Source organism: Solea solea, chromosome 6 (genome assembly GCF_958295425.1).
Source record: "Solea solea chromosome 6, fSolSol10.1, whole genome shotgun sequence".
Classification (NCBI taxonomy): Eukaryota; Metazoa; Chordata; class Actinopteri; order Pleuronectiformes; family Soleidae; genus Solea; species Solea solea.
The window spans coordinates 3405877-3431609 of NC_081139.1; the positions used below are offsets into that span (position 1 = coordinate 3405877).

A 25733-nucleotide genomic window follows, 5' to 3' on the forward strand; every position below is an offset into this window, starting at 1 on the left:
TGTAGTGCGGTGTCCTTGAAGGATTCACACAATGTTACATTTGCATTTGCATCTACGGTGTGTTTATACATTAATATTAATATCACAGGCGCCAGGTCAAGTCGGAGCAATTCTGAAAATGTGACAGCTGCAAAACCAGCATATATGGCCTCTATCAGCTTTGGTGCTGAAGTCAATATTGGTCTCGAAGACGGTTTGTGGCAGAGAAAGTTTCAGAAAAGTTTTGCCTTTTACATAATTTTACCGCATCTAATTTATGAATTTGACAGTGAAAGGGGCATTTGTTTTCCAACTTTAAACTAAGCTAAACATGGTTTGATGCTGAATTTGATGATAAAGCTTCACGTCAATGTTAGGATATTCAAAATATAAAAATCATTCCTTTCAGCCCCTTTTCCACTAGTGATAGTACCTGCTACCATTTTTAGTGCCTGCTCTGGTGAGGTTCCAACTGAGGCGAGTCAATATTATGCGTGATGTCGTCAGACTGCTGTGCACCACTCACAGGAAGAGGCGAGACATCTGAGACAAGAATCAAACTGAACAATGCCGAACTGTTAATCAGTTAAAAAGACTTATTTGCGATGCAGCTCATGGAATAAAATGAAGAAGAATCGTTTAGAAATGAGATCATGTGTCGTTGTGAATGGAGATTGCGATTTCTTAACGATTTATCGTGCAGCCCTAGTACTGCTCATAGCCGGTACTGAACAAATCTTTTTAATTAAGTGATTCTAATGATTCAGTACATTGAAAACAACTGCTTTACAAGTCACTAGTTACTAGTTTGTGTGTGTGTCGCGCGTAAAACAAAGTCACCGTCGTTTCATGCAGCCGTGCTGTGGTGACTCCACCCATGTTGAGGAGGTACTATTTTGTAATGGAAACACAACCAAACCGTGTAGAGGCGAGGCGAGCTGGGACCACGTAGTGGAAACACAGTTTAAAAAAACTGAATTAGCAATGTAAAGTTTGTGACATCCATTTAGTCTTTTAATCTCGCCTGCTCTCAGCTCACGTTTTTTTAATGACGTGACACCGCTAACATTTATTAACTAGTTTTAAGTAAAACAGGCACATGTTTGTGTAAATACTTGGTACTTTGAGATCCAGGTGTCATCCCATTAACCTTGGAATAAAAAGCTGTGTCTTTGCTTCCATGGTTACACCGACAGAGCGACGATTGCCTTGTCATTTACTTTTTTTTTTTTTTTTGTCCCTCTGAGAGTAAGCATCCATGCTGTACGCCGCCTGGCAGACATTTCCAGAAAATAAACATGTTTATCAGTCCATACGTTAGAAATGCCAATATATATATATATATACACATGTGTATATATATATATATATATATATATATATATACACATGTGTATATATATACACACACACACACATACACATAGATATTACATTTTAAGTAACTTGTACCCGAGTTTCAATTATAACAGACAGTAAGTCAACACAAGAAGAGCAAGAATAATGTGCAGTGCAGGTACATTGATCTCATTTTACAATGGTTTTGAATATAAATCATACAGAACTCTCCTGAACTTCAGTTCATCGAAAGCTAAGAAGAGGAAGACCGAGTGTTTATGCGTGCAAGTGATTCAGGTACAGTTAAATATTACCATCTGCCAACACCTTGTAGATGACACGTATGGTGTGTTTGTACATTTTGCAGCCATAAAAAGAAGTTGCAAATTACAAAGAAATAGGGAAGAGGAAATTTATATGATTTAACTGTCTAACACGCATTGTTTGAGCAAACCTAAGAAGAGCAAAAGAGTACATGATGATAAAAAATGGTGATGCAATTCTAAAATCCTATGAATGGGGAGGAAAATAAACAGCTGTGGGCTGGAACAGGCTGTTGAAACACATCTGCTTAACACATTTGGGCTAATAAACATTATTGAGAAGAAGTAGAACTTAAATAAATGTTGGTATATTATTAAAATCCTGCCAGATATACACATATATAAAAAGTAAGCCACATTATTCTTATCTGCACACACTTAAAATCATTAAATCCAATCTGGAAGTACAGTATCGGCTTTCTCAGTGTTACTTCAGGCAGCAACCATGACAGGTGATGAAAGGCCCTGCAGTTCAGAGAGAGAGCTGGTTAATTAAGATAACTACTTTTACACCGATGTGATGCCAAAGCCCAGGTGACATAAAGAGCACACGTGAGCCAATAAATGTTCAGAGCCAATGGATCATCAATAATCTCTCCAATCTCAACACCGAGCGATATCGCATTTTGCATTACCGTAGTTATGCGACAGTTTGTGCTATCGGAAAACCAACATAGCCAAAGCCAACATGTGGTTATTACGGTAATGTCACCTGCACTGTTGCAGGAATGACAAAAACTCAACAAAAATGTTATTTTAAATATGTTTAATACTGTTCAAATTTCAAATTGAACACTCAAAATCAGGTGTTTGTGTACAACTACAGTGTATTTCTTCCTTTTAAATTGTTAATACACTATTTTAACATGCAGTTAATTGTAAATAACTGCCAGATACTGAAAGTTATTCAGGGAAAATGGGGCAAAAGCACTTTCTCACAGGACATTTTCTGGTTCTTTTCGGGTTAAAATAAGCAACAAAAAAAGTCCAGACGGACATTTTGAGGCTTAGTTAATAAAACACAAGAGTCATTCTGAAGTTGCTCTCTCCATCAGTGATTCTGTTGGACACATGCTGCCCCATGTTGTTACACAAGTTCAAAAATGTCGTTTATATAACAGGGAGCAGGTCATTTTAGGTTTGGGTGATGACTGATGTGATGAGATACAAGTTTTGTTAACTTACTCGGTCCTTTCACTTTAAATCATGAGCCAGATTCCTGGGCCTCCACTAATTATTGAGGTGCTCAGAAGTGGTACTTCACTTCAGATATTAATCTGCTTTATTAGTGTGGAAGATGTGCATTAATCTATCGTCTCCTGCTGTAGCCCGACTTCCCACTACGCCTCAAGCACACTCCAAACCAAAAGCCGCAATGTGCTGCTGTCTGCTTGCCATGGAGGATAGGCCAAATTAATAAATTGTACAGTAGCGATCCTTAAGAAAAAAAAAAAAGCTTTCTGCTCCTTTTGGAAGTGCTTTGGATTTAACTCGTCCTCAAAAAGCTTTGCTTGCTTTTCAGAAATTGGTACAAGCTGCCATGACTTGACCAAAAATAATCAGATGGGGTTATGAAGTAAATATCAAATAAACCCCTGGCAGTCTCACTGCCACAGTTCATTCATTGAAGTCCCACTCATACTGCATGTCTCACCAATGTGGAGACACAGGACCAGGAGTGTTAAAGTTACTGAAGAACGTGACGCAAAATCGACCCTTTTTTAAAGAAGAAATTGCAGCAGCAAATGAAAATGCACTCAATGAGAAACTCTGACCACACAAAAGTCACTACAAGGGTCTTAAAAGTTTCCAATGTTAACCTTTTCTAAGACCGATTCAAGCACATCCTACGGTCTCCATGGCAATGCAGTCTGCAACAGCTGTGATTGGCCTGCTTGGCCGCATCACTTCCAGTGTGGCTGGATAAGCAAACAAAACTCCTCTGAGCTGCAGGGTCAAGGAATGTACGTCATTTACGCATCAAAACTGTGCAAATAATTAATTTCACATTTTCCTCTCGCTGAGCGAGAACCCCATTCATCGACTTTGTTACAATGTGACAGTGTCACATTCCATTCACTTAACTTTCTGAGTCAACCATCAACACACTCAATACTCGCCCACACACAGATAGATATGTTAGACAAACACTGTTTGTTTGGGGATTAAATAAGGTGTATTAAAAGTATACAAGGTCAATACACGGTCATCGTGCAGCAGACATTTGTTTGTTATGAAGGTCAATAAGGTGCCACGCGGTTGAGGTAGTAGTTAGCACTCTTGCCCCTGCCGCAAGAAGACCTGGGTTTGTGACCCGGTTGGTTCTGCATGGAGCTTGCATGTTCTCCCCGTGTGTGCATGGGTTTTCTCCGGGTTCTCCGGCTTGTGAATGTGAGAGTGGATGGTTGGTTGTCTCTATGTGGCCCTAGAGCGGTAGAGGATGGATGGGTGGTTAAAGGTAAACCACACAACCCTAAAAATGACAAATAAAACCCTACAACCCTGTAGGATGAAGACAAAATGACATAAACTTGCAAGTGCAACAACACAATGACCAACCAACCCTAATTGGACACAATTTTGTTTTACCTTGGAGTGAGCAGCTTTTAGGTTAGTAGTGAATGCACAGTGTGTGGTGCTCAAATAAAATAATCTAATCTGGAGACACTGCCAAGCAAACGGACATTGATGATGATTTCAGGAGTTGAGGAAATAAGGAATTCCTCAAATCCCAACAAAACTGGAGCAAAACTATAAACGAAAATCTGCGACTATGGCACAATTCATGTCTCTAGTACTTGAATGATTAAAACGCCATCTTCCACAGCATTGGTACTATTACAGTAACAACAACAAAAAAAGCCATTTCTGCCTGTTTGACTACCGCAAACATCTGACAATCAGAAGGCACTTGGTATCCTCCCTGGTGATTCATTACCAGGCTGTAAAGAAGAAAACAGTATTCACTTTCTGTGTTCTCTGTCTTCAGTTACAGCAGCAGCAGCAAACGGTCTGCATGCTTATTTGGTTCAGTTTCACAGTCAAGATCACTCCACTTTTTGTTCCGACCGTTAACCCCGCAACTCCTCAAGCGTCCTTAATGCGGCAAAGTCAGCAATTTAAACCCGACAGTAGCTTTTCAAGTTCAACCCAGTGTGCTTCAACACAAATCCAGAAGAAGAAGAACTTAGCAGTGTGCTAATAGTGTCCGACAGCACTGTACTGTACTTCCTTTGAAAAATGATCTAAACTAAAACATGTTTGATAATGCAATTAAGAGCGTGACCTCACAGCCCTCACTCCACCCAGTCACTTGCAGCCCATGTCTGCTGGAGAGGGTGGAGGAGAAGACAAACAACTAACCCTTCTCGTACAATGTGTGTGCATGAGTTATGACAATGGACCGTCGGTGCTTTGGTCCCGACATCAAACGCTTAAATGCACAGTCCTATTATTAAGTTGATTGTCAATAGACATGTGAAAAATTGTATGCGTGGACTGCCATTTACTCAACATCAAAAGCATTCACTGACTCTCCGATATGACCACACAGGGAAACCTCATCAGACTTAAAACAATCAACACTAAAAATGAATCAAATAAATGATTCAAACATGAAAGATCTCCAGGTCTTTTTAATGTTCAGTGCTCAAATATGTCTTTGCCCTTGACACCACTAAAAATAAAGTATTACTTCTCATCTCCTCATTAATGTAATATTGGTATTTGTCCCAAATACTGACGATAAGCACACATTCAACTTAACTCATGCGATCAAACACGACGACACCACCAAGGATCGCTAGTACTATAAAGCATTAGAATTTCTAAATGAAACGCATCTGATGCAATGTAACATTTAAAAAAGGAGGTGAGATAAGATGTGTTTGATTGTGTAATTGTTGCAGACTATACAACCATTGATTTCAGGTGCTCTCGCCGAGTTCTGAGAAGAAGGTATCTGATAAGAATGGCGCCACGGCCGTCTCAGAGCATGAGCTCAATCTTTAATCAGGGGTCATTGCGTTCCACACAGCGGCCCCAAACACATAAAAGCAGGTAGGGGAAGTGGTAAATCATACAGGCATCGGGGTCTAATTGGCCACCAGAACGAGCTCCAGCCAAAATATTGTTTTCCCTTGGCGCTATCTGCTTCCATCTCGTGGACTTTCATAGAAACTGTGGCTTCCTGTTCTTGGGTGTTGGCCACTGCATAAGTACAACATCCCCTAGTCTGTAAAAATAATCTCCAGGACCTTGTGTAAAGAAAAAGAGGGACAGAAATACATTCCGTCCCATGAGGAAGAGCTTCCTCTACAATTCAAAAACGTTGACGGCTTCCCCTTTAAAATGGCAGGAGGCCAAGAACGCCAACAAAATGTTTAAGTACATGGAGTACTGAGGGTCTGTCTCAATCTAAAATGTTACATTTATTGTTGTTAAATGGCAATTTCTTTGCTATTCAACACATATAATTTAATAATTTATAGAGATATTTTCCTCCAATGTCATCCAGAAGTTTGTACCCAACCTTGAGCTTCTCTTAAGACTCATTTTTAGTTGCATCGCTCCAATCTTAAATACAGCGGGTGTTAGAAAACTGATTTATGTGTAGCCTGCTCTATAGAAAGAGGAGAAGGGTGCAATTTGTGGGCCATCACTCTCCCCGTGTGTCCTGATCCATCTGATCTGCCTCGCAGCACAGCTGTTGTTCCGCGACGGCCGATGCAGGTGATTGCGAAGCAGCAGCAGGTGGAAAGCCTTCTCTGTCAGATCAAACAGCTGTGGACTGTATGCATCTAGACTCATGTCCACAAAATAATTAACTTAACTCTGATAAGACCTTTTCAAAGCAGACTAACAGATGTGGCCTGAGTGACTGCAGTCCACCGTACAGGTCTAAACACTCAATGTGTGTGTGTGTGTAATCATGTTTATATTATTATCACCTGCACTTTTAACACCACGTGAATAAAACGCATGAAAAATGTGTGATTCCTGCTGAACATTATATAGCGAAAGAAACGCTAAGGAATCAAAGTGTTGACATTTCAAGAAAAGGGACACATTATTATGTTGCAATATTTAACCCTTCTGTTACCATTTGGCATTCGTAGCTTCTCATTACCGTAACTCCTAGACCATTTGTGATATCTAGAGAATTCAAAAACTATGGACTGGCGATCTGTCCAGGGTGTGACTCCACCTTTTTGGATAAAGCAATATAAAATGGATGGATGGATACCGGAAAGCCGAGAAATAGAACTGTGCGCTCGTATACTTGGATTGACATATACAAGATTCACCATTTTTGGAGCCTAACTGCCAAATTTAGTGGGGAACTTTTGTCAAATGTATGTTTGTGTTTGGTTTCATGGCGGCGTTTCACATTCCCACTTTTAACCACAGCCACCGTCTCAGAGCAGATGAGAAACAACGGTTTCGAGCTTCCTAAGGGTAGGATGTACAGGAACGCCTCGGTCCATCCCAGATTTAAAGTCCGGTTTTCGGTGTGTGTGTCACTTGATTCAAGCAGTATGGTTACTTCATTGGCAGCTGTCGGTGAGTTCCAGCACTAGCCCCAGACGTGTTATGTATACGTTCGCAAGCATTACCATCTCTCTACAAGTAAACAAAAATTAAAAAGGCACAGGGCTTTAAAACAATTAGCTATTCACTATTCACAATAAAAATCACCAATCGAGTACTATTTTCTGTTTTCCTACTTGTCAGTGAGCTTTAGCTGGTACTTGTTATACAACCAGCCTCAAGTGCCAGGACCCTTAGTTGTGGATTACGTCTGATACGATTTAAGGATACTCCACAATTTTAAATGACTGGTATCAAAATTGCATTGTTAAACGTGTTCATTATTTTTGTGCAGTCACCGTGTCAAGAGATGAGCTCCACAAATACAAGCGCCGCATCTCCGAAAGCATACAAAACAAAGATTAATTTGTGTAATCAAATTATAAAGCAGCAGGAGTAACTAAGTGGCCAGTAATTGCATTTGGATAAAAACTAATCCGTCATGCCTTGTGGACAACTACATTGAAAGAATATAGTTAAACATCTAGTTAGACAATCCAGGCATGCGTTGGGACATTGATATAATGGAATAAAATCCAAATACTGTGTGTATTTAACGGACGTGTGCAACAGAAAACGGACTCATTGCTCTAGATAAACAATTGTAAGATGTCATATGATAATTGTGAACTCGTGCTCTCAAAGAGAAGCAAACAAAAGGATTAAAGGGAGAAGCATAAGCAGCGTTCTGTGTTAATATGTGACAATCTACAGTAAAACTGCTTCATATGCAGGACTGAAACCTACATTGTTAAGAATTTATTTTTAGTAAAGCTTAGGCAAAACTAGTTTTTCTCCTCCACAGAGATACATCAAGTTATAATAACTTGATTTGACTTTTGAGTTTTATACTTCCAGCTATATACTGTACTTCAACTTCATTTAATTTATTGTTGCAACCTTTTTAGCCGTTTGCCTTTGCCTCGTCTATTGACACTCTTTGAGGAGAGAGAGGTCAGAGCATGTAAATGAAAATACTTTTCCTTCAAAGTTCATTCAAAGTTTATTGCCTTGGCATAAATGCTGTTTTTTGGGGTTTTTTTTTTTCCATATTGCACAAAAGACTCTCGTTTTCTCTTCAGGGGTTTGCTCTCTGCGAATCGGTGCACACTGACAACGATCCAACACTATCGGTGAAAGGAAACCTCTTGCTAATTGAAGTGGGAGATAAAAGGTGAGCATTCACAGATCTCCTCTACAGAAAAAAGCAGTGCAACGCTGATTAGTGACGCTACATTAATCCACTTCGTCCAAGGGCAACTCTTTCATATCAGCTAACTGTCAGAAGCACGGCGCTAACCTTAGCACTCGCGTATGTTCTGCAGCTGCGTGTGATGGACATTTCAATAACAGGAAAAAGAATTGAAGTCAGACGGCCTTTAAATTGTAAATAATTCACTACAGAACTTCTCAAATAGTGGGGCAGGCCCCACTGGGGGGGCACGGTGAGGTGTCAGGGGGGCGTGAGAGGCAGGGCAGGACAACTCATATAGTGGTTTATACAGATAAATAAATAAATATGATCAGGTTCTCAATAGTGTTTCAATTTGGGGGGGGGGGGGGGCCTCTGTGGGGGGCATGACAGAAAATAATTGAGAACCACTGGGTTAGGTCTTCTTCAAAATATGTCAAAATATGGGCCCATGGTTATGAATCTTTAAGTGCACAATACACTCACACAGAGCTGAAACAATTACCCTGTTAATGTATTATTTATCGATTACTAAGTGAATCGTCAACTATTTTGATAATCGATTCATAATTTTTTTCATGATTAAAACAAGATTTCGGATTGTTTTAGCTTCTTGGATGTGAATATATTCTTGGTTTCTTTGCTCCATATAACAAACAAATCATTAAAAGTGGTTTGACAAACACTGATCAACGTTTGTTTTAACATTTTCTGATATGAAAATAATGGATTATGAAAATGATCGTTAGTTGCAGCTCTACACTCACAAACACATACACACACAAAATAAAATAGAAATAGGATCCATCTCAGACGGGGGCCTGGATAGCTCAGTTGGTAGGGACCCCCACATAGGGCAAAGGGGCCTGTTGCAATGAACTGGGTTTGATTCTTCCTCCCTCTCTCCCCCACGTTCACACTTCACTGTCCTGTCCAATAAAGTCAAACAGGCCATGAAATATCTTTAAAAAAAAGAAAAAAAAGAATCCCTCTCTGTCCACATCTGTCTCTCTCGTTTGGACAACTCCGCTCACTACAAGTCGTCTTTACCTCTCGTGAACTGTCACTGCCCTCATATTACATTCATGCAGATTCATCCATTAGTTTAATTATCTCTGCTCTGGCTCTGAGAACTTCCACTAAGTTATGACTCCAGCACCTGACTATTATTCCTGTGACCACATTCCTGACCCGCCAGTGAGAATGCAGAATTTTTATGGCTTCATTAACTTGTTTCGGTCTCAGGTACACGTTTATATATTATTGTGGAGTGAAGAAGGAAAGAGAGAAAAATAGAGGTCAATAAAATAAAAGTGAGAGTGTTTATTATGTGCGTCCAGCCCCACTTTCTTCACAATGAGATCACAAAGCCAGTGTGATCACTGCTGCACAGTGAAGCTATGGTGTCACTGCACTAAGTTAGACATGTTTTCTGTTATTATGAGAAGTATGTATATATATATATATATATAAAAAAATCATTTGACATTGGCAGGACAAATTAGACTACGGTGGGCTATAACAGTGTAGATAATTGATGGGAAATACTGCACACACACATACACAAGAAACATTAGAGGATCGCCAATGAATCACACGTCACCCTGGGGGGTACATAAATATTTGTATCATATTTACGGCATTGAGTAATATGTTCTTTATTTTCTCAATTAAAAATTAAATTGTTGTTGAAATTATGATGTTCTCAAATGTCACGTTTTGTCCACAAACCAATATTATTCAATTTTGATGATTTCTTTGTTATATGGAGCAAAGACACCAGAAAATGTGTTTTAGTTCTATAAAAAAGAAAAAAATAATACCCACACTGATTAATTGATTTTTTTTCCAGCCCTAATTTACATGCAAATAATATGAACCACACAATGGCCCTTAAGAAAAAGTCAAGGAATACCCAAAGTCATTAGGGTGTTTCCGCTGGGAAACGCACACATTTGTACAAAATTTCAAGGTAATTCATCCAGAAGACCTTGAGATGCGTCAGACTGCTGCACCCTGGTGGAATGAGAGACAGCCAGAGACAGTCTCGTCCCTGTGGAGCAAGAAGCTTTTGTGGATAAAACAAAAAAATGCAAAACATGTCCCAAAGATTACAGGAGCACAAGTGTCACCATTCTCACATTAGGCAGCTGGTCATCACAGGGCAGAAGGAGAAGTCAAAGATGTCTGGCAGAGAGGAGCCTCGTCACAGGAACCGAGGAGCACAACGACAGAGTCGACCGTGGTTCACTGGAGAGCGATTAAAAAGGCCAGGCAGAAGGAGTCGAGCAGACTGCCGTCTCCCAGGGGAACAAGAGGTTGCGAGACACATATAGAAGCCTCTCGCTTACTTGCCTGCCATGGCCACAGGATAACCCCGCAGCAGGAGGTCAAAACTAAGCAGGCCATTAGCCACAGTCAGCAGGTGGAGGTGAAAGATCTCCACCCACACGATCAACCCTCAGACATGTTATCTGGAATTTAATTTTTGCCAGCTTGTACATATTACTTTACAAGAAGTAATATTTCATTTTTATACTTCGAAAACCACACAAATCTCCCCGTAATCCGTCCAAAATTGACCAAAATATAAGAGCTCATCTCAGTTATGTCAAAGTAACGACAAGGCGGCTCCAGATGGTTCATAATTCTATGTTTTGTTTTATTTATTTAATATCGGTCAGCTTTCAAAATTGGACACAAGCTGTGAATGGAATTTGGGACGTGGTGTTTGTCCAAGCAGAGATTAGAAAATAAGATGTTAAACTGCCCTAAACTTGTATTTATCTCCATGAAAACCTACTACACCAGAGGTGTTTGGTACTAGTAGAAGCAGTGGGGCAGAGAACACACCGGGAACAATTACCTGATCTACATACACACATTTACAACTTACATCTAAACAGATTAGTGTGAATGTCACAACTGCTCAGTGATTTGGATAAACATTTTAATTGCTATTTTTCTGACCCATATTGCAATTTATTTTGTATATAACTCAAGTTAAGGGGTCACTTACAACACAATTTAACCAGTACCAGTAAAATAATAGCATATTAACAAGAAGATCTTTTTCCCTTTGTTTTACATTTAATGAAGAATCTTTTTTTCCGAAACATATAATGAACAACCTGAAATACTTGTACATGGCGTGTGCATAACAACTTACAGATCACAGTGGATCAACAAAGGCACAACACGTTTAGTCACAAGTTCATCTGAATCTGACAATTATAGTTTTTCACATTAGGAGCAGACTGTAATCGTAATGTGAAATTTTAACAAAATCATCCTGCGGGCAGGATTGGACCCCTGGGTGGGCCGTATGTTTGACACCCCTGCTCTAAAGCAAGAACAAGAATTTAAACTAAATGTGTTGCTTTAAACTGTGATTTCTATTGTAAAATTATTAATTGCTCAGCGCGACTGAGATCCATTTTCAATTCTCTGCCATCTTTGCAATATGAAGAGGAATTATCAACAATAACGAGTGAACTCAACTTCAACTTTTTAAGCATCAACTAAACTTGTATCGGTTTTCTATCAAATCATTTTCACCCACTCTTCCTGCAAATCACCTCATGTTCCAAGATACACTTACGCTCTCACACAGGCTACTAATGATCTACCCACATTTTTTAATGACGCTTTCAAGTGAAGGAACAGTGAGGTTCACTGCAAAGCTTGTGTTTGTGTTTGCTGAACCAAGAATAAAAGAATATTCCCATGTTCCACTCCCCAACGTTCGTACCATGCCAACATTTTTGTTTTAAAGCATTTTCTATGTTTTTACTTCAATGTGAAATAAAAAAAAAATAAATAAAAAAAAGTAAAGGTGCTTTTTTAAGGTTTAGTGCAGGGGCTGCATTTACCTCATTTCAATTTCAAATACAGTGCGCTGAACACAATAAACCCTGAGCCTGTCTAGCTATTAGCGCGAGATATGTCGTTAAACAGACAAGCAGAGGTCATCTTAACGTAACCATCTTAGCAGAGATAAACATCACCTTCAGCCAAATTACCCTCCTGATTTGCATCCCTGCATATACGCCACTAACAGACATCGACTGAGCGGCACAAAAGCCTCCATCAAACACACCCGTATACCAACTGCTTGTTCACAAGCTTCTATATTCATCCTTTTTTCTTCTTTTTTTTTTACAGCCAAAGAGTGGGATAGTGTACGAGTATGAGTCAGTCACTTCACAAAGAGAGAGGGGAGGATGTGAAGCCTGAAAGCAGCCGAGCGAGAGAAACAGTGCAGGTTTTCTAGCTGTAGGTGCCCTGAAACTGCTAATTAGACCACAAATCACACAATTGCACATGACCACATCCCCACATGAGTGTTGAGCTAAGGCACAGCAAGCAGCCATTTTAAATCCATCCCTAATCCAGTGTGCATCTCGTCCTCCTTGCTGTTCTCGTGGCATCCACACGCAAAGGCCCCGCTCAGAACCGAGGCTGCACTATGAAAGATAGACGACGAAGGAAATTAGAGAATAGAGTGGAGGAAGACGAAGCCCATAGTGACAAAAAGCAATGTATTCCAGAAGATGAATCATGGTGTGGTTGCATTCGTTTCATATATAATAAAGTTGCTCTTGGAAAAGACTATGAAATCCTCTGAAAACACTCAACTCCCTTTCCTTAACATGACAAAACATTACTAAACTTGACATGAAAAAAAACGAATAAAACAAAATGAAAGAGCAGACTGTGTGATGTTATCAAAGGAGCTAATGGCTATATATATATATATATATATATATATATACATATACATTTATACACATATATATACACACATATATACATATATATATATATATATACTGTCCATCTTTTTTTCAATAAAATCATATAATCCGCTCCACAGTCACCATTAGCCTGCAAACGACAGCATAAAAAAAGGCCTGTACCACTCAGAGCTACTGCTCCCTCTAAACTCAGCTCTCTCTCTCCCCCCCCGGAAACCATTATTCTTCTATGCTGGAGTTGTTCTGCAAACAAAGTTGGGACAATAACCACATGTTTACACAGCAAGTGTCCTTATAATTTGAGAGTCCAGGCAGAAATCAATACTTACTGGTGCAATCCGGTAAACTACAAATAGGAGCAGAGGATAAACGGCCTTCGAGTCCCGGGAATGGCAGCGACTTAGAGGTAATTCAGCACTAACGACCATCAATCGCTTTGATAAAGGTTACGTTTCGGTGCCGTGATGCTCGAGGTAAAGTTTCATGCTAACTTACAGTGGGTCCGTTATTTATATTTATATATTAGAATTCAAATGATAGAATCCTGCATCTTCTAGAACGCTGTCTTTATCCCACTATTACAGCCTCGCCCCCTACAGTTACCGCCTCACCTCTGCCGGGCGTGTGTACACTGTACGTGCTCATTCACAAAGCAAGTCATTGTGATTATGAGTTTAAAAATTTGCTGAGCCGTTATTTAGCTCATTCGCAGCTCATCAGCATAACCACATTAGAAAGGAAACCTGTGGGCTGACACTATCACACATCCGCAATATAGCAGTCCCAGCAGGCCAAGCATGACCACATCCATTAAACTGGACAAGGGCCACCTACTGGGCCTAATGCGCTGCCCACGAGGCACGCCGACACAATGTGACACCTACAATTTTATTAATTATGTGTACACAACAAACCTGTCCTGCTCCGGCACATCAATCTGCCCTAAAGAGAGGAAATCTGCAAATTTGGCTGCATCGTAGAAACAGTGCGGTGTATCCTAGTGACAAAGGCCCAATGTGAAAATACAATCACCACCAACAAAAACTAACTGATGCACTATTAGCTCGGAGTACGGGAATCCCTAATTTATTTACATCTTTTATATATTTACCTCTGCGAGAGAAAGAAAGCAGATTGTGGGAGGCAGTAGGAAGTAAGATGATTTGGAGCTTAATTCTGCTAAATTGGTTGCTGCCAGCGTGATACATCATGGAGAATTAAGATGCCGCTCCCCCAGCACAGAACTTGGGCAGCCGTATTGGCACATCTGTCAAGGGCCCACCCCTGACAGAGACAAATGGACCAATTCTGGCACACGAAGGCTGATCCAAACTGCTAGCAATAACCAAGATGAATAATGAGTCAGCTTGGGCCCCAGGAAAATTCATTTTTAATAATTAGTGCTCCTGCACCTCTCATTTTCTCAGAAAATGAGTGCAGGTACAACTATAGGGTGATACAATACATGGGCATGGCTGGAGGAATATAGATGATGTTGTGTTAAACTTCAATCATCACAGTGAATGGCTGAGACTATAAATGCAGGGCGCGGAGACGGATGAATCTTCCCCTGTTCTCTCAAGAAGACGCAATCAATCAAGCCCAGAGAGCACTGTGTGGCTGTGAAGACGCACATGATGAGTGCAAGTTAAAATATAGTCAAATACTGTGGCCAAAATTAGAGCAGAAACGGGCTTGCACACAAATGAGACACAGCCAGGCAGTGCGGTGTCATGTGCCAATGTTCCCCGTGTCACATTGCAGACAGAAACCCACAAAAACCGCAGGTTTTCTCAACAGCTGACACGTGTCATCTGACAATGGCATTTGTCAAGATGCTGCTGTTTTGCAGGCTTACATGGAAATCAATAGATGCACAGGTAGGTGATATTGATGCATGTGTTCATACCCTGTCAGCAGGTGTTGCCCTCAAGCCCGAAGAGCTGTTCTGAAAAATGGGCACTGAAAATGGTCTTTTTGGTTTTTAGCTCCGACTGTGTTAAGGAATAAATCCTAAAACAAAGCTCACAAATGGCAACCTGCCATTTACCGCTGCTAAAAATAAGTTCTCGGTAGGTGTATGATGTTTGATTTACTTAACAGCGTATACTGTGGATAAAGCCGCTTTGGTGAAGTGCAATCTAGAACAGAGCAGGAACGTTTAATTCTTTAAAATGCTTAACTGGATGGTGTTCGGCGGATGGAGACTGGGGAGGTGAAGCTTTACCGAGCAGCAAATGGGGGCACAGTTAGTGAAGCATGAAGCCGTGGAAGGTTTTGTCATTTCAATAGACTTATGTTCCACGTGCATAGTAATAATATGACATATATTGAGATCTACTGCCGTGTGCTGTTCTCCCGTCGCTGGCTGAGACAAAAATAGTGAACTAGAAGCAGGTTTTTTTTTTATTATTTATTATTAATTGTGGGGTCAGTTTTTTTTATTGAAATGTCATTTAATTTACCTTTAACACTAATTAATGAGGAATTGTCTACATGATAATTAAAAATTAAAAGTGTCTGTACTCATTGAAACATTGAAAACATCAGTATTAGGGCTACAACTAACGAATATTGTCATAATCGATTAATATGTTGACTATTTTCGCGATTAATCGCTTGGTTCGGAAAATGTCCGTAAAATGTTGATCGGTGTTTCTCAAACCTGGAAAGTTCTGATGTTCTCAAATGTCTCGTCTGAGACAAAATGATTTACTTTGAATGATTTCTTTGTTATGTGGAGCAGAGAAAACCAGAAAACATTCACATTTAAGAGGCTGAAAAATCAGATTCCATAAAAACACTCAACATTAATAATCGATTAATGGCAGCATGTTGATATCTCTAAAGCTTTTGTTTTTTAAATCACCCTCCAGCACCATGACCCTGAATCTGTGTGTGTGTGTGTGTGTGTGTGTTGTGTTTTCTCCTCACCCTTACCCCCTGTACAGTTGCATCTTCACAGAGCTTTGCTTTTAAGTCAAGCGCTCCTCATACATGGGGATCCACTGGGGAGCAATCTTCCTCTCGATTCATTACCTCCAGGAGACCGAGCTTCTTCTTCTTTCAGGGCACCATGACAACTTGGCTTTGCTCTCCCCCCCCCTAGCCTTTACATGGGTGTGTCGACTCGAGCCACACAAGAAACAAAAGCAGCAGTGGCTTCACGGGCGCGAGGCTCATCTTAATCTTGCATGAATTTGTCGAACCCAAACAAGCAGTCGGAGGAGCCTAAAGAAATCAAACCCAAAACCTCTGCTCTGAAATTCTGTGTAGTGGCTTATGTAACCGTCCTGAAAAACATTTTCATTAATGAGATCATTTGTAGCCCTGGCAGAATAATTCATGATTGACAAGTTAATCTTAAAGGTCTTTTAAGATAGAAGAATATGTGAAGGATCTGAAGTAGAAGGTAAATATTTGTGCCACAACAATGTGAAAATGTGGGTTAATTCAGAATGTTGGTATTCAGAGCCACCCAATCTTGTTTTGTATTCTCTGAAGTACTAATTAAGTCGGATCAAAACAGCAATTGATCACATATAAGTTGAATCGCTTCATTATGTGAGGCACGGGTGTAAGGCTGGCTAATGATCGCGGACACCATCATTGAAGTGGAAGGACAGTCAGGCTGAGGGGAAATCTAATCCACATGTGTCAAACTTCCGCAGCCGTGAAAATCCATGAATGTGAACATACAGTACGTGCAGCACAGAGTGGTAAGAAATAAATGTAATATATTTTCTAGGGCTGAAACAATTACTCCGAATTAATCGTCAACTATTTTGATAAGTTTGAGGTTTTCCTCTTATTAAAACAAGATTTCTGATGGTTTCAGTTTCGTAAACGTAAATAATTTCTGGTTTCTTTGCTCCATATAACAAATAAATCAGTAAAACTGAACCTTTTTAGTTTATGGACAAAACAGGACATTTGAGAACATCATCATTTCCAGGTTTTCACAAACACTGATCAATATTTTCTGACATTTTATGAACCAAACAAATACTCTATTATTAATCGAGAGAATACTCAATAGTTGAATCGATCAGTTGCAGCTCTAATATGATCTTAAAGACTTAAAAGTCTCAGGGGATCCTGATTTTATTTCTCAATTTTCACTCTACAAGCAGTGTTTATTGTTTAACCACAAGCCTGATCATTTTAAAAGTGAGCACAGCTCAGCTTCATGTCTGGAATGATATGCGAGGTGATTTGGGGACTTGCTAAAATCTCATAATGCAGTAAAAATGAAAATTGACATTTAGCTTTGGGGACATTAATCTACATTTTCCCCCAGTGTAGTTCTTTGCTTTGTGGTTCTTTTCTTTTTTTTTGGTTTGTTTGCTTTTTTTATATTTTACACATTGCAACAGGGGATCAAGCATAATGCACTTGCAAATGCACATTAAGGTACTCCAACTGCTACGCTGTAATTAAACTAGACCAATAAACTGTGAGTGCAATCAAAAACAAACCATTGCATAAATTGGCCTAAATCATAACATTACTGATGAAGGAAGCCAAAGAAAGTAACAGACAATGTTAAACCTGCAGAGACATGAAATGGGAAAAAAATGATGCATCGCCCTGTTCCTGTGGAGAGTATGATATCATCCCTCTTATGAAAAATGCCCCTGTGTGGTGTGCACACACACACACACACACACACACAGGCGATGACAAAGCATTCTTTAAATATCTCCTAATCAAATTCCAGTCTGTAGATTTTGAAAGTCTACTTAAATGAAGGTTAATAACCAAACACATACAGGAAGGTGACGTGTCACCAAGCTTGAATAAGCGCTCTCACTGCATTGTGTGCTCTTTCTTTCCTCGGCTCTCCGCTATCTCTCACAGAGACATTACATACGTAGAACTGATACACAGTGAAAGCTGCGGAGAGTCTATGAAAAACAACGGGCGATAAACTCCTCTCTACTGTATGTTATGTACTCCATGAGTGTGGAGCACCTACAGAGCTGGCTAACCCAACTGTGTGCATTTCTTTTACACTCACTTGCACAGAGCAAATGCCCTTAATAACCATTTAGTTGCTAAGGCACGCTTGTCGGACCCCCATTCACAGCCTTAGCCTCTAATTACCTTTCCAAAGCAATGGACATTTCTGTGTTGCCTCAATGCTTCCCCTTTTCTCAGTACAATCAGCCAGCTGCCTTCACTAGTAGGATTTGGTGCTCTGCACAGGCCTGAAATAAGTGTCCAAAATCAAGTCATGTCAGCCAGTTTTCCCTGCGTCTACCCTGGCTGCCTACATAAAAATGTAAAAAAAAAAATTTAAACATATATGCACACACTTTAAGAGATCACATCATTCCCCAATTGACTATATAAGCACGGTCTCTTCCTGGTTTTCAATAAGCCAGCCCGACTATTACTAGTAAGCTGTCAGCCAACGACGCAGAGACGTTCCACAGTCTGTGTCTGCAGAAGTTACCAAGAGTGTTTTAGTGGCAAATTGTAGAATCTAGTGGATGATGTACACTGAGGGATGTAGCAGTGCTCCACTTTTGTCCCCACACGACACTTCAATTTAGGCCCCTTTTTCATTTTATGGCCATTTTGAATCTACTACTACGACTAGAAGTCAATGTAAATGTTTTCAATCTATCACAAGCTTAAGTCACTAACGTTGCGTTAAAAAGTCCCAAGTTTCCACTTAACGACAACTCACCAGCTGGCTTATATTTTAGCAGAAGTTGTACGTAAAGCTCTGTCCATATGTTTCCATCACCGTTCAGTTTGGTTTGGTACAGTACGGTAAGGTAAGGTTTGGAACGGTAAAGCCCTCGGTCAGGCTTGCGTATATGGGGCGTGTGCTGTGCCCAATGGCCGTGGCGAGATACGTAGTGCGACATTGTACCGGTGCGGTGACAATGAACGACGACATGGAACGTGACACAACAGACAACAAAGGAGGACATCCAGCAGCTTGATTTTTCATGTCTTTTAGCTCGGTTGTATGAGAATAGACTGCAGCGCCTTTCTCTCACCCAATCAGCTGACTCCTGTTGGTCCAGCTCTACCCGGACCGTACCATATCATTACTCTGGTACCCCAAGGGAAGGGTACGGAAAATTTGGTTGGGGACGATTATTTTGGTACTAAAACTAATGGAAACGCAAAAACATTTGTACCGTACCGAACGCGCCAACAGATCTCATTTAAAGCATGCATGCAAAATGAAAACAAATAAACAAAAATCGTTGTGTCAGCCTGTCCTGTGATTTGCCTCACACTACTGCAACCGCTCATATCATCGACTTCACTTGGAAGGTGTTAGGACCCAAACCCCCAGACTTATCTTAAATCATGAAAACATGAGGCTATGAATTCTAATTGATTGACTGAATTCAAAAAAGGTGCCAAGTTTGACTTAATGTCTCATTAAAAGTGCCAGAAAACCTGACCTGAATATTGAGGATAAGCCCTGCCGGACTCTTTATTGTATTAAATGTGTTTCTTTGACTTAGAAGATCAGCGACTAATATGAAAAGATCTGCACATAATGAGAGTTATGGTGTAATGTACGACTACACAGCGAAGATGGATAGAAATATTATTTCCTGCTTGGTTTACTGGAGATGGTTTGCCAACTAAACGGAATTTCAGACCACCACTAACTAACTCATAAATGAATAAGCAGCAAATGCCATAATACTAAAGTGTGACGATCATTGAAGACGCCAGCTACAGACTACTCCTGCTGTTGGTGTTTATCCCATTTTGAGCCATCTCAAATACACACACACACAAAAGAATATTTTTATATCATATTTATTTTCACATTTTTCCCAGGCTTATTTATTGGCTCACTGTTTTCTTTTCACTTTCACTAACAAATCATCTTTAAACCACAAGCTAAAACAGTTAAAACGAATCATCCGATAGTTTGCTTTGTACTAATAAGCAACATGCCAATTAATGGTGATTGGTTGAAGGCTTCTCTTTTTCGGAGGTTTCCAGAAAACAGGGCCATGTTTGAAGTGATTAGGATTTCCATAATAGGCTTCACAAACCTTGGAGATAGTGAAAAAGCAATCATGCTTGGATAGTCCAAACAGACACACTTTCACTGCCTCACTGCCGCTCAACAACTGAGGGAAACATAAAGTACTATAAGAAGTGACATGAATATCAAACAAACTTGGGTCCAAAAGGAAGCACAGGTTTTTTTTTCACTTTTATTGGCACCATTTTCTTGCCTAAAACCCCCATGATTCTTAGCTTACAAAAGCAGTGCCCAATATAAACTCTTCCTTTGGTAAAAAAGGGATAATGCCGTCCAACAGCAGAGTGATTGAGTTAGTTATTTACTGGGAGGTGTTTCTGGACCATGGAACCAGTAAATATAATTTTACTTCTGCTCCTCCCTTCCTGAGCTCTTTCAGTGAGGTGCCCTCGATCAAAGCACATGACCCCCATTTCCCTCCGGGAGCTGCTAAATGGCCAGCAGAGGGATGTTTGCACTAGGGCGTGAGTGTGTACGGCTATGCTTTCTCTCCAAATAGTGCTCGGAGAGAGAGCATATGTGCTTATCGGAACGGTTCCCAACCCAAGGAACAAAAACTCTGCTGATGTATTACACGGGAAAAGCATTTACTCATTCATTGATTTTTATTTCTACGAGCAATCTCCGTGCGGCTAAGTGCCAAACTTGTTTACAGACTACCTGCCTAACAGGTACTAAAATATGTTGGTCTTTTGACAATAGAACGACAACTTACTACTGATTAACTAATCCATTACCAAGCAAACCCACGAGTCAGGACATTGAAGATAATTACAAACCCTAACAGGCTCATACGAGTCTTAAGGTTGGTAAAACCAGGGGAAATCTGTAGTTCTATAATCACACTTCGACACTTGGTGTATTTGTGCCTGAGTGACAAGAAGAGAGGGTGGGCAGGGAATATGTTAGAGTTAAAATTGAAGCTTCTTGCTGTTAGACACCCAAATAGAAGTTAATATATTGGTATTTTATGTGGTTTTCCCAAAGCTGTAATATAAATCTCTAACCTTTACTCAAGAAGTAAAATGCACTGTGAAGGGGACAAAACCCCACCAAAGCCCACAGCAATGCCTGCCTGGATGTACAGTATATATAGCGAGTATTGAAAAAGACAAGACATAGTATGGTTGCCTAGGAAGGTAAAATTCTAATTCCTTGATACAGTATAGTATGAGAGTATAGAGTATAATAGGGCTTGGTTAAAAATGTCTGATGGCAATTGCAGAATGGATGTTTTGATGGACTTATACAGGTTTTTGAATTTGAATACTGTAGAGTCACAGAGAGTGTGGACATATTAAGTAAAATGTGCATTAATGCAACTACTCTGAGATAAAATTATTATGCCAACCTTAATATTTGTAATGATTCACCAGATTAGAGGGACTCAAAATTAGCTCTGTGAACCAACCAAGCAAAATTAGTATGGAAATTAAAATATCTCAAATATCCAATCGAAACCTTGTGAAATGGAATCGATCACCAATCATCAGCAACTAACTATAACTATAATACGGCTTTGACGGGCATTTCCACAAAAATGTATACCTATGTTTTGATAAATTAGCATTTTGTAGAATTAAAAAATAACCTTCTAATGTTTTTTTTCATCAACTGAAATTATGTCTTTAAAAACATGCCACTATTAATTTAGAGTATTGAGAATACTTACAAGCCTAAAGGATCATCCATTAGAACTTTCCTCTATGTTGTCTGTCTGTCTGTCTGTCTGTCTGTCTGTCTGTCTTTACATGTTGTTATGGTAGATGGTAAAATGGAGGATGAGGTCAGCATAGTCGTACATTAAAAGCCAGCATAGAACACATCAAGGAGGCATGATTAAGAACAAGCTCGTATAAAGTTAAGCCTTAGTTATGTGCTTCCAATAAATAATGTTCATACAAATGAAAGGAGGCCTGATGATGACACTTGCCTAATGCAACACTATGCAACTACACAATCAAATGTGACATTCAGTACTTGAATTCACAATCTTTTTCCTGCTTTTTAATAGAAGCAGTGTTTCATTAAATGACATGCATAGATAATAGCTACAGTTCCATTAGGGAGAGACACGTCTGGCAAAAAAGTACTATTAGAATATTCAATATTCTCATAACTCCTCTCGCCCGCTGTATCCACCATGTTTTGCTATTTTTCCAGTAAAATAAATGCAGAAGCATCAGTGTCTTTTATCAATAAAATGCTTTCCATTGCACTCATTTGCATCTATCCTTTATCAATACACCAGCTTGCCCACGTCCCTCAAGCGTAAAAAGGTTTAAAGTGATACGTCAAAACTTTTTTGTTTTTATTTTTCTGTGTTTCTAATCAGGTGTTTTCACTGGCAATTCAAAAAATAATGCTCAAAAACAGCCCGAGGGCAACCCACCTACGGAGACGACTGAACCACACCAGACTTTTGATTGAGAACATTCACGATTTCCAGTTTCAAATCACAGCAAGTCCTAACACAATATGAACGTTGTCTCGCTAAGTCGTAACTCGACGCCCTCCTCTATCCAGTGCATTAGTATAATTACAGTCATTAAGGGCGATGAAAACATATGGTACAGGTATGACATTAACTGAATGCTTGATTCAACCTTTTCAGGAGGTAAAACAGTAAACAGGAAATAGGAAAATGATGAGCGAGGCAGAGGTGAATAAGTCACAGGAACGCATCTCCCGTCCTCTCCTGCTGAGCGCTTTGGTTTCGGCACACAAATAGCTCACCTGAATAGGACCAGTAGGGGTCACCAGCTGCCCTCCTCTGCCTCATTACACGGGTGCTCTCGTGATGCCTGTCTCCAGCATAGGTGGGCTGGTTGTCCAATGCAACTGTGGGAGGCCAAGAGAAGAGAGAGAGGTCAGCGAATCCACACGTCACAAATATTATGATCACTTATTCACCATCTACGGGACAAATAAAATGCATGAGCAGATGCAGCTTGACGTCTAATGTAAAGAATGTAATGAATGTGAAGTTACTACTCGGTATATTTTTACAGGACACATTAAATTTACTCCCAATGATAAACTTTAGTGCCGGCTCAGAAAGAAGTGTGCCCTCGTGAAACGTGACGATATCGATGTCTCGCTGATGGATCGGCGAGTTAAAGTGTTCAACTTTGACTTCATCCGCGCCCTTTCGCCCCGGGGCTGGGTGAAGATACATCAAATTATAAAATCAATAACTGAAGACAAAATGTTTGCCATAAATTAGCCAAATGTATTTTATTTGATGTAATCCACTGGCAGTGAAACAGAGATCACTGCACTGTACATTATGTCTTCCATTCAAGTGAAATTTGATGATTAAAATGCCTTTAGGAATACACGTGCTAATATTGCGATATTGACTTTAACCCCCATACGCTACTACCATCATCTTAGACCTTTCTCAGTAGCTTTTCAGTAGAAGCTTTTTACCTTGTTGTAGTTACTTGGAGGACTGTTTTTAAGTGGCACTGAATTTACAACTGGACAGGAAACATTAAGCTTCACACTGAATGTGCAGTTACATCTTTCAGACGCGTCAGAGATCAGTGCCGTTTTGCAAATGGATTACAAACGCAACACTTATTGCATACGGCTTAAGTAACTCAAACGTTCTGCCAGATTGTAATGTTGCAGCTACTCTCAGCCAAGAGTATAACCCCAAAAGACACTTTCACATACTTTATTAATAATAAAGTGAGTCGCAACAGTGGTGACTGTACCCAAAAATAAAGCCATCACCATTATTTAGCATGAAATTAATAATGGGATTTGCAGAAAACAGGGGGAGCCTTGACTCCAGTCTCTTTGATGCTTCCTGTTCTCGTATAGCTTAAATCAATCGAATCATTTGCAGCAGCCTTTCTGGGAAAGAAACTTTAAGTGGACTGGATGATCGATAATGTGTAATAAATGGATGAATTAATGCTGTAACAGCTTCTGCAATGGAAACCTGATTTAGTAAAATGCAGACGGCCAGTGTTACCAGCGTCGTAGTGAACCCGTCCAATGTCTTTGCGCCACAAAACATCTCTTCTTAACAGCACATTGCCCACGGAAGAAACACCATCAACAGAATCATGGAGAATACCAGGGGCATGAGAATCTGTTCCACAACGAATGCACCCTGCACCGACTGTTAAAACCCAAGCCATTGTCCATTAAGTAAACAAGGAAAAGACGAGAGTTTTGTGTCGCTTTGAGCAGTCAAAACCCACCGTGGCGTTCAGAACCCGGAGACGTACCAGCTAATATTGGTTCTCTGCTGCTCAAGGAATGTTAACAATCGGGCGAGCAGATTGCTTCCGTGTAAAAATGCGGACTGGAGACAACACTCTAACACAACCAGATATGACAATCTGCCCGAGCCAAAATTGGAAGACAGTTACTCACTGTAAGACTGTTTTTTTGAAGTCCATGTGGTTTCACAGCGTTCTGTTGCATATGGCAATCGGTGCTGTGTTTGTTCACCACTATATAACTCTTCAGCTTCCTTTGCAAACACGCAGCTTGGAACAACACCTAACCCTTACATCAAAAATGTGATAAAAAGAAAAAAAAACACATACCGGAACTATGTATTTAAAGTGTGTCTCACAACACATTAACAACTCTTTAGCACTCACAAAAGTATTTTTAACAACGTACTAACTATAGAGAGTGACGAGGAATAAGTTTTAGGGATTATTTCAAGAAAAATGCCTTTAAAATCTTATTGTGATTGTATACAGGTACATGCAGCATTACTGTAGCCATGACAACACCGGGGTATTTTATTTGTCTTGTGAGATTAAGGGAAATTATGAACATTAACGCTACTTTCTGGACTCTTGAAGATCAACAAGTATCATATGGTAATAAGTGGAAGTTGACTCCATCATACAATACACACACACACACACACACACACACACACACACACACACACACACACACACACACACCGTGAGGCACTTCACACAAGCACAGCTCTTACTAATAGTTGCATCATTACTAGGGATTAATTAAACTAAGCACTACGCCAAGCCAACTCGATTCAAAGTCAGTGTATCACTGTCTGTAAAAACGGTCTCTGCTATGGTATCAGAGACTTACACGACCTTTTTCTAAATTTAATTCGATCCTGGGAGGGGGGGTCACAGAGGCTCCATGGCATGTATGGCTACTGTGTTATCATGTCAGGAATCAGTTCACTGTGAGGAAACATGGGTTAACATGGGTGAAGTGTAAAAACAAAGGGCTTTGGGGGGGTAGTAGTATCTGTGGCAGTGACTTGAAGCGCATTCGAAGACAGGTTATGAAACAGGAGGGCTGCATCGTCTTTGATCAGAGAGCATCGGAGACAGCACCATGTCAACAGTTTACTCTCATCCATGTCAGCCGTCCCCTGTGGGCAAATGGATTAAAGCTGCAGCATCTCCAGCCGACAACACAGTCAGTGCAGGGCCTGGAGAAGACGGAGAGGAGAGCCGTGCTACACACAAACCACCATCCAAAAGTTTATATTTATGAACAGCAGTTTA

General features: G+C 40.1%; 1 protein-coding gene across 2 annotated transcripts in view; it reads right to left on the reverse strand.

Annotated features, from left to right (window-relative positions):
* The window catches only part of LOC131460692 (receptor-type tyrosine-protein phosphatase gamma-like), an 89345-nt gene that overhangs the window by 46039 nt on the left and 17573 nt on the right, over positions 1–25733 (reverse strand). For both annotated transcript variants that reach the window (XM_058631393.1, XM_058631395.1), the window contains exon 2: positions 22948–23052. In XM_058631393.1, coding sequence (XP_058487376.1) covers positions 22948–23052 — 105 coding nt within the window. The remainder of the gene's footprint in view (positions 1–22947; positions 23053–25733) is intronic.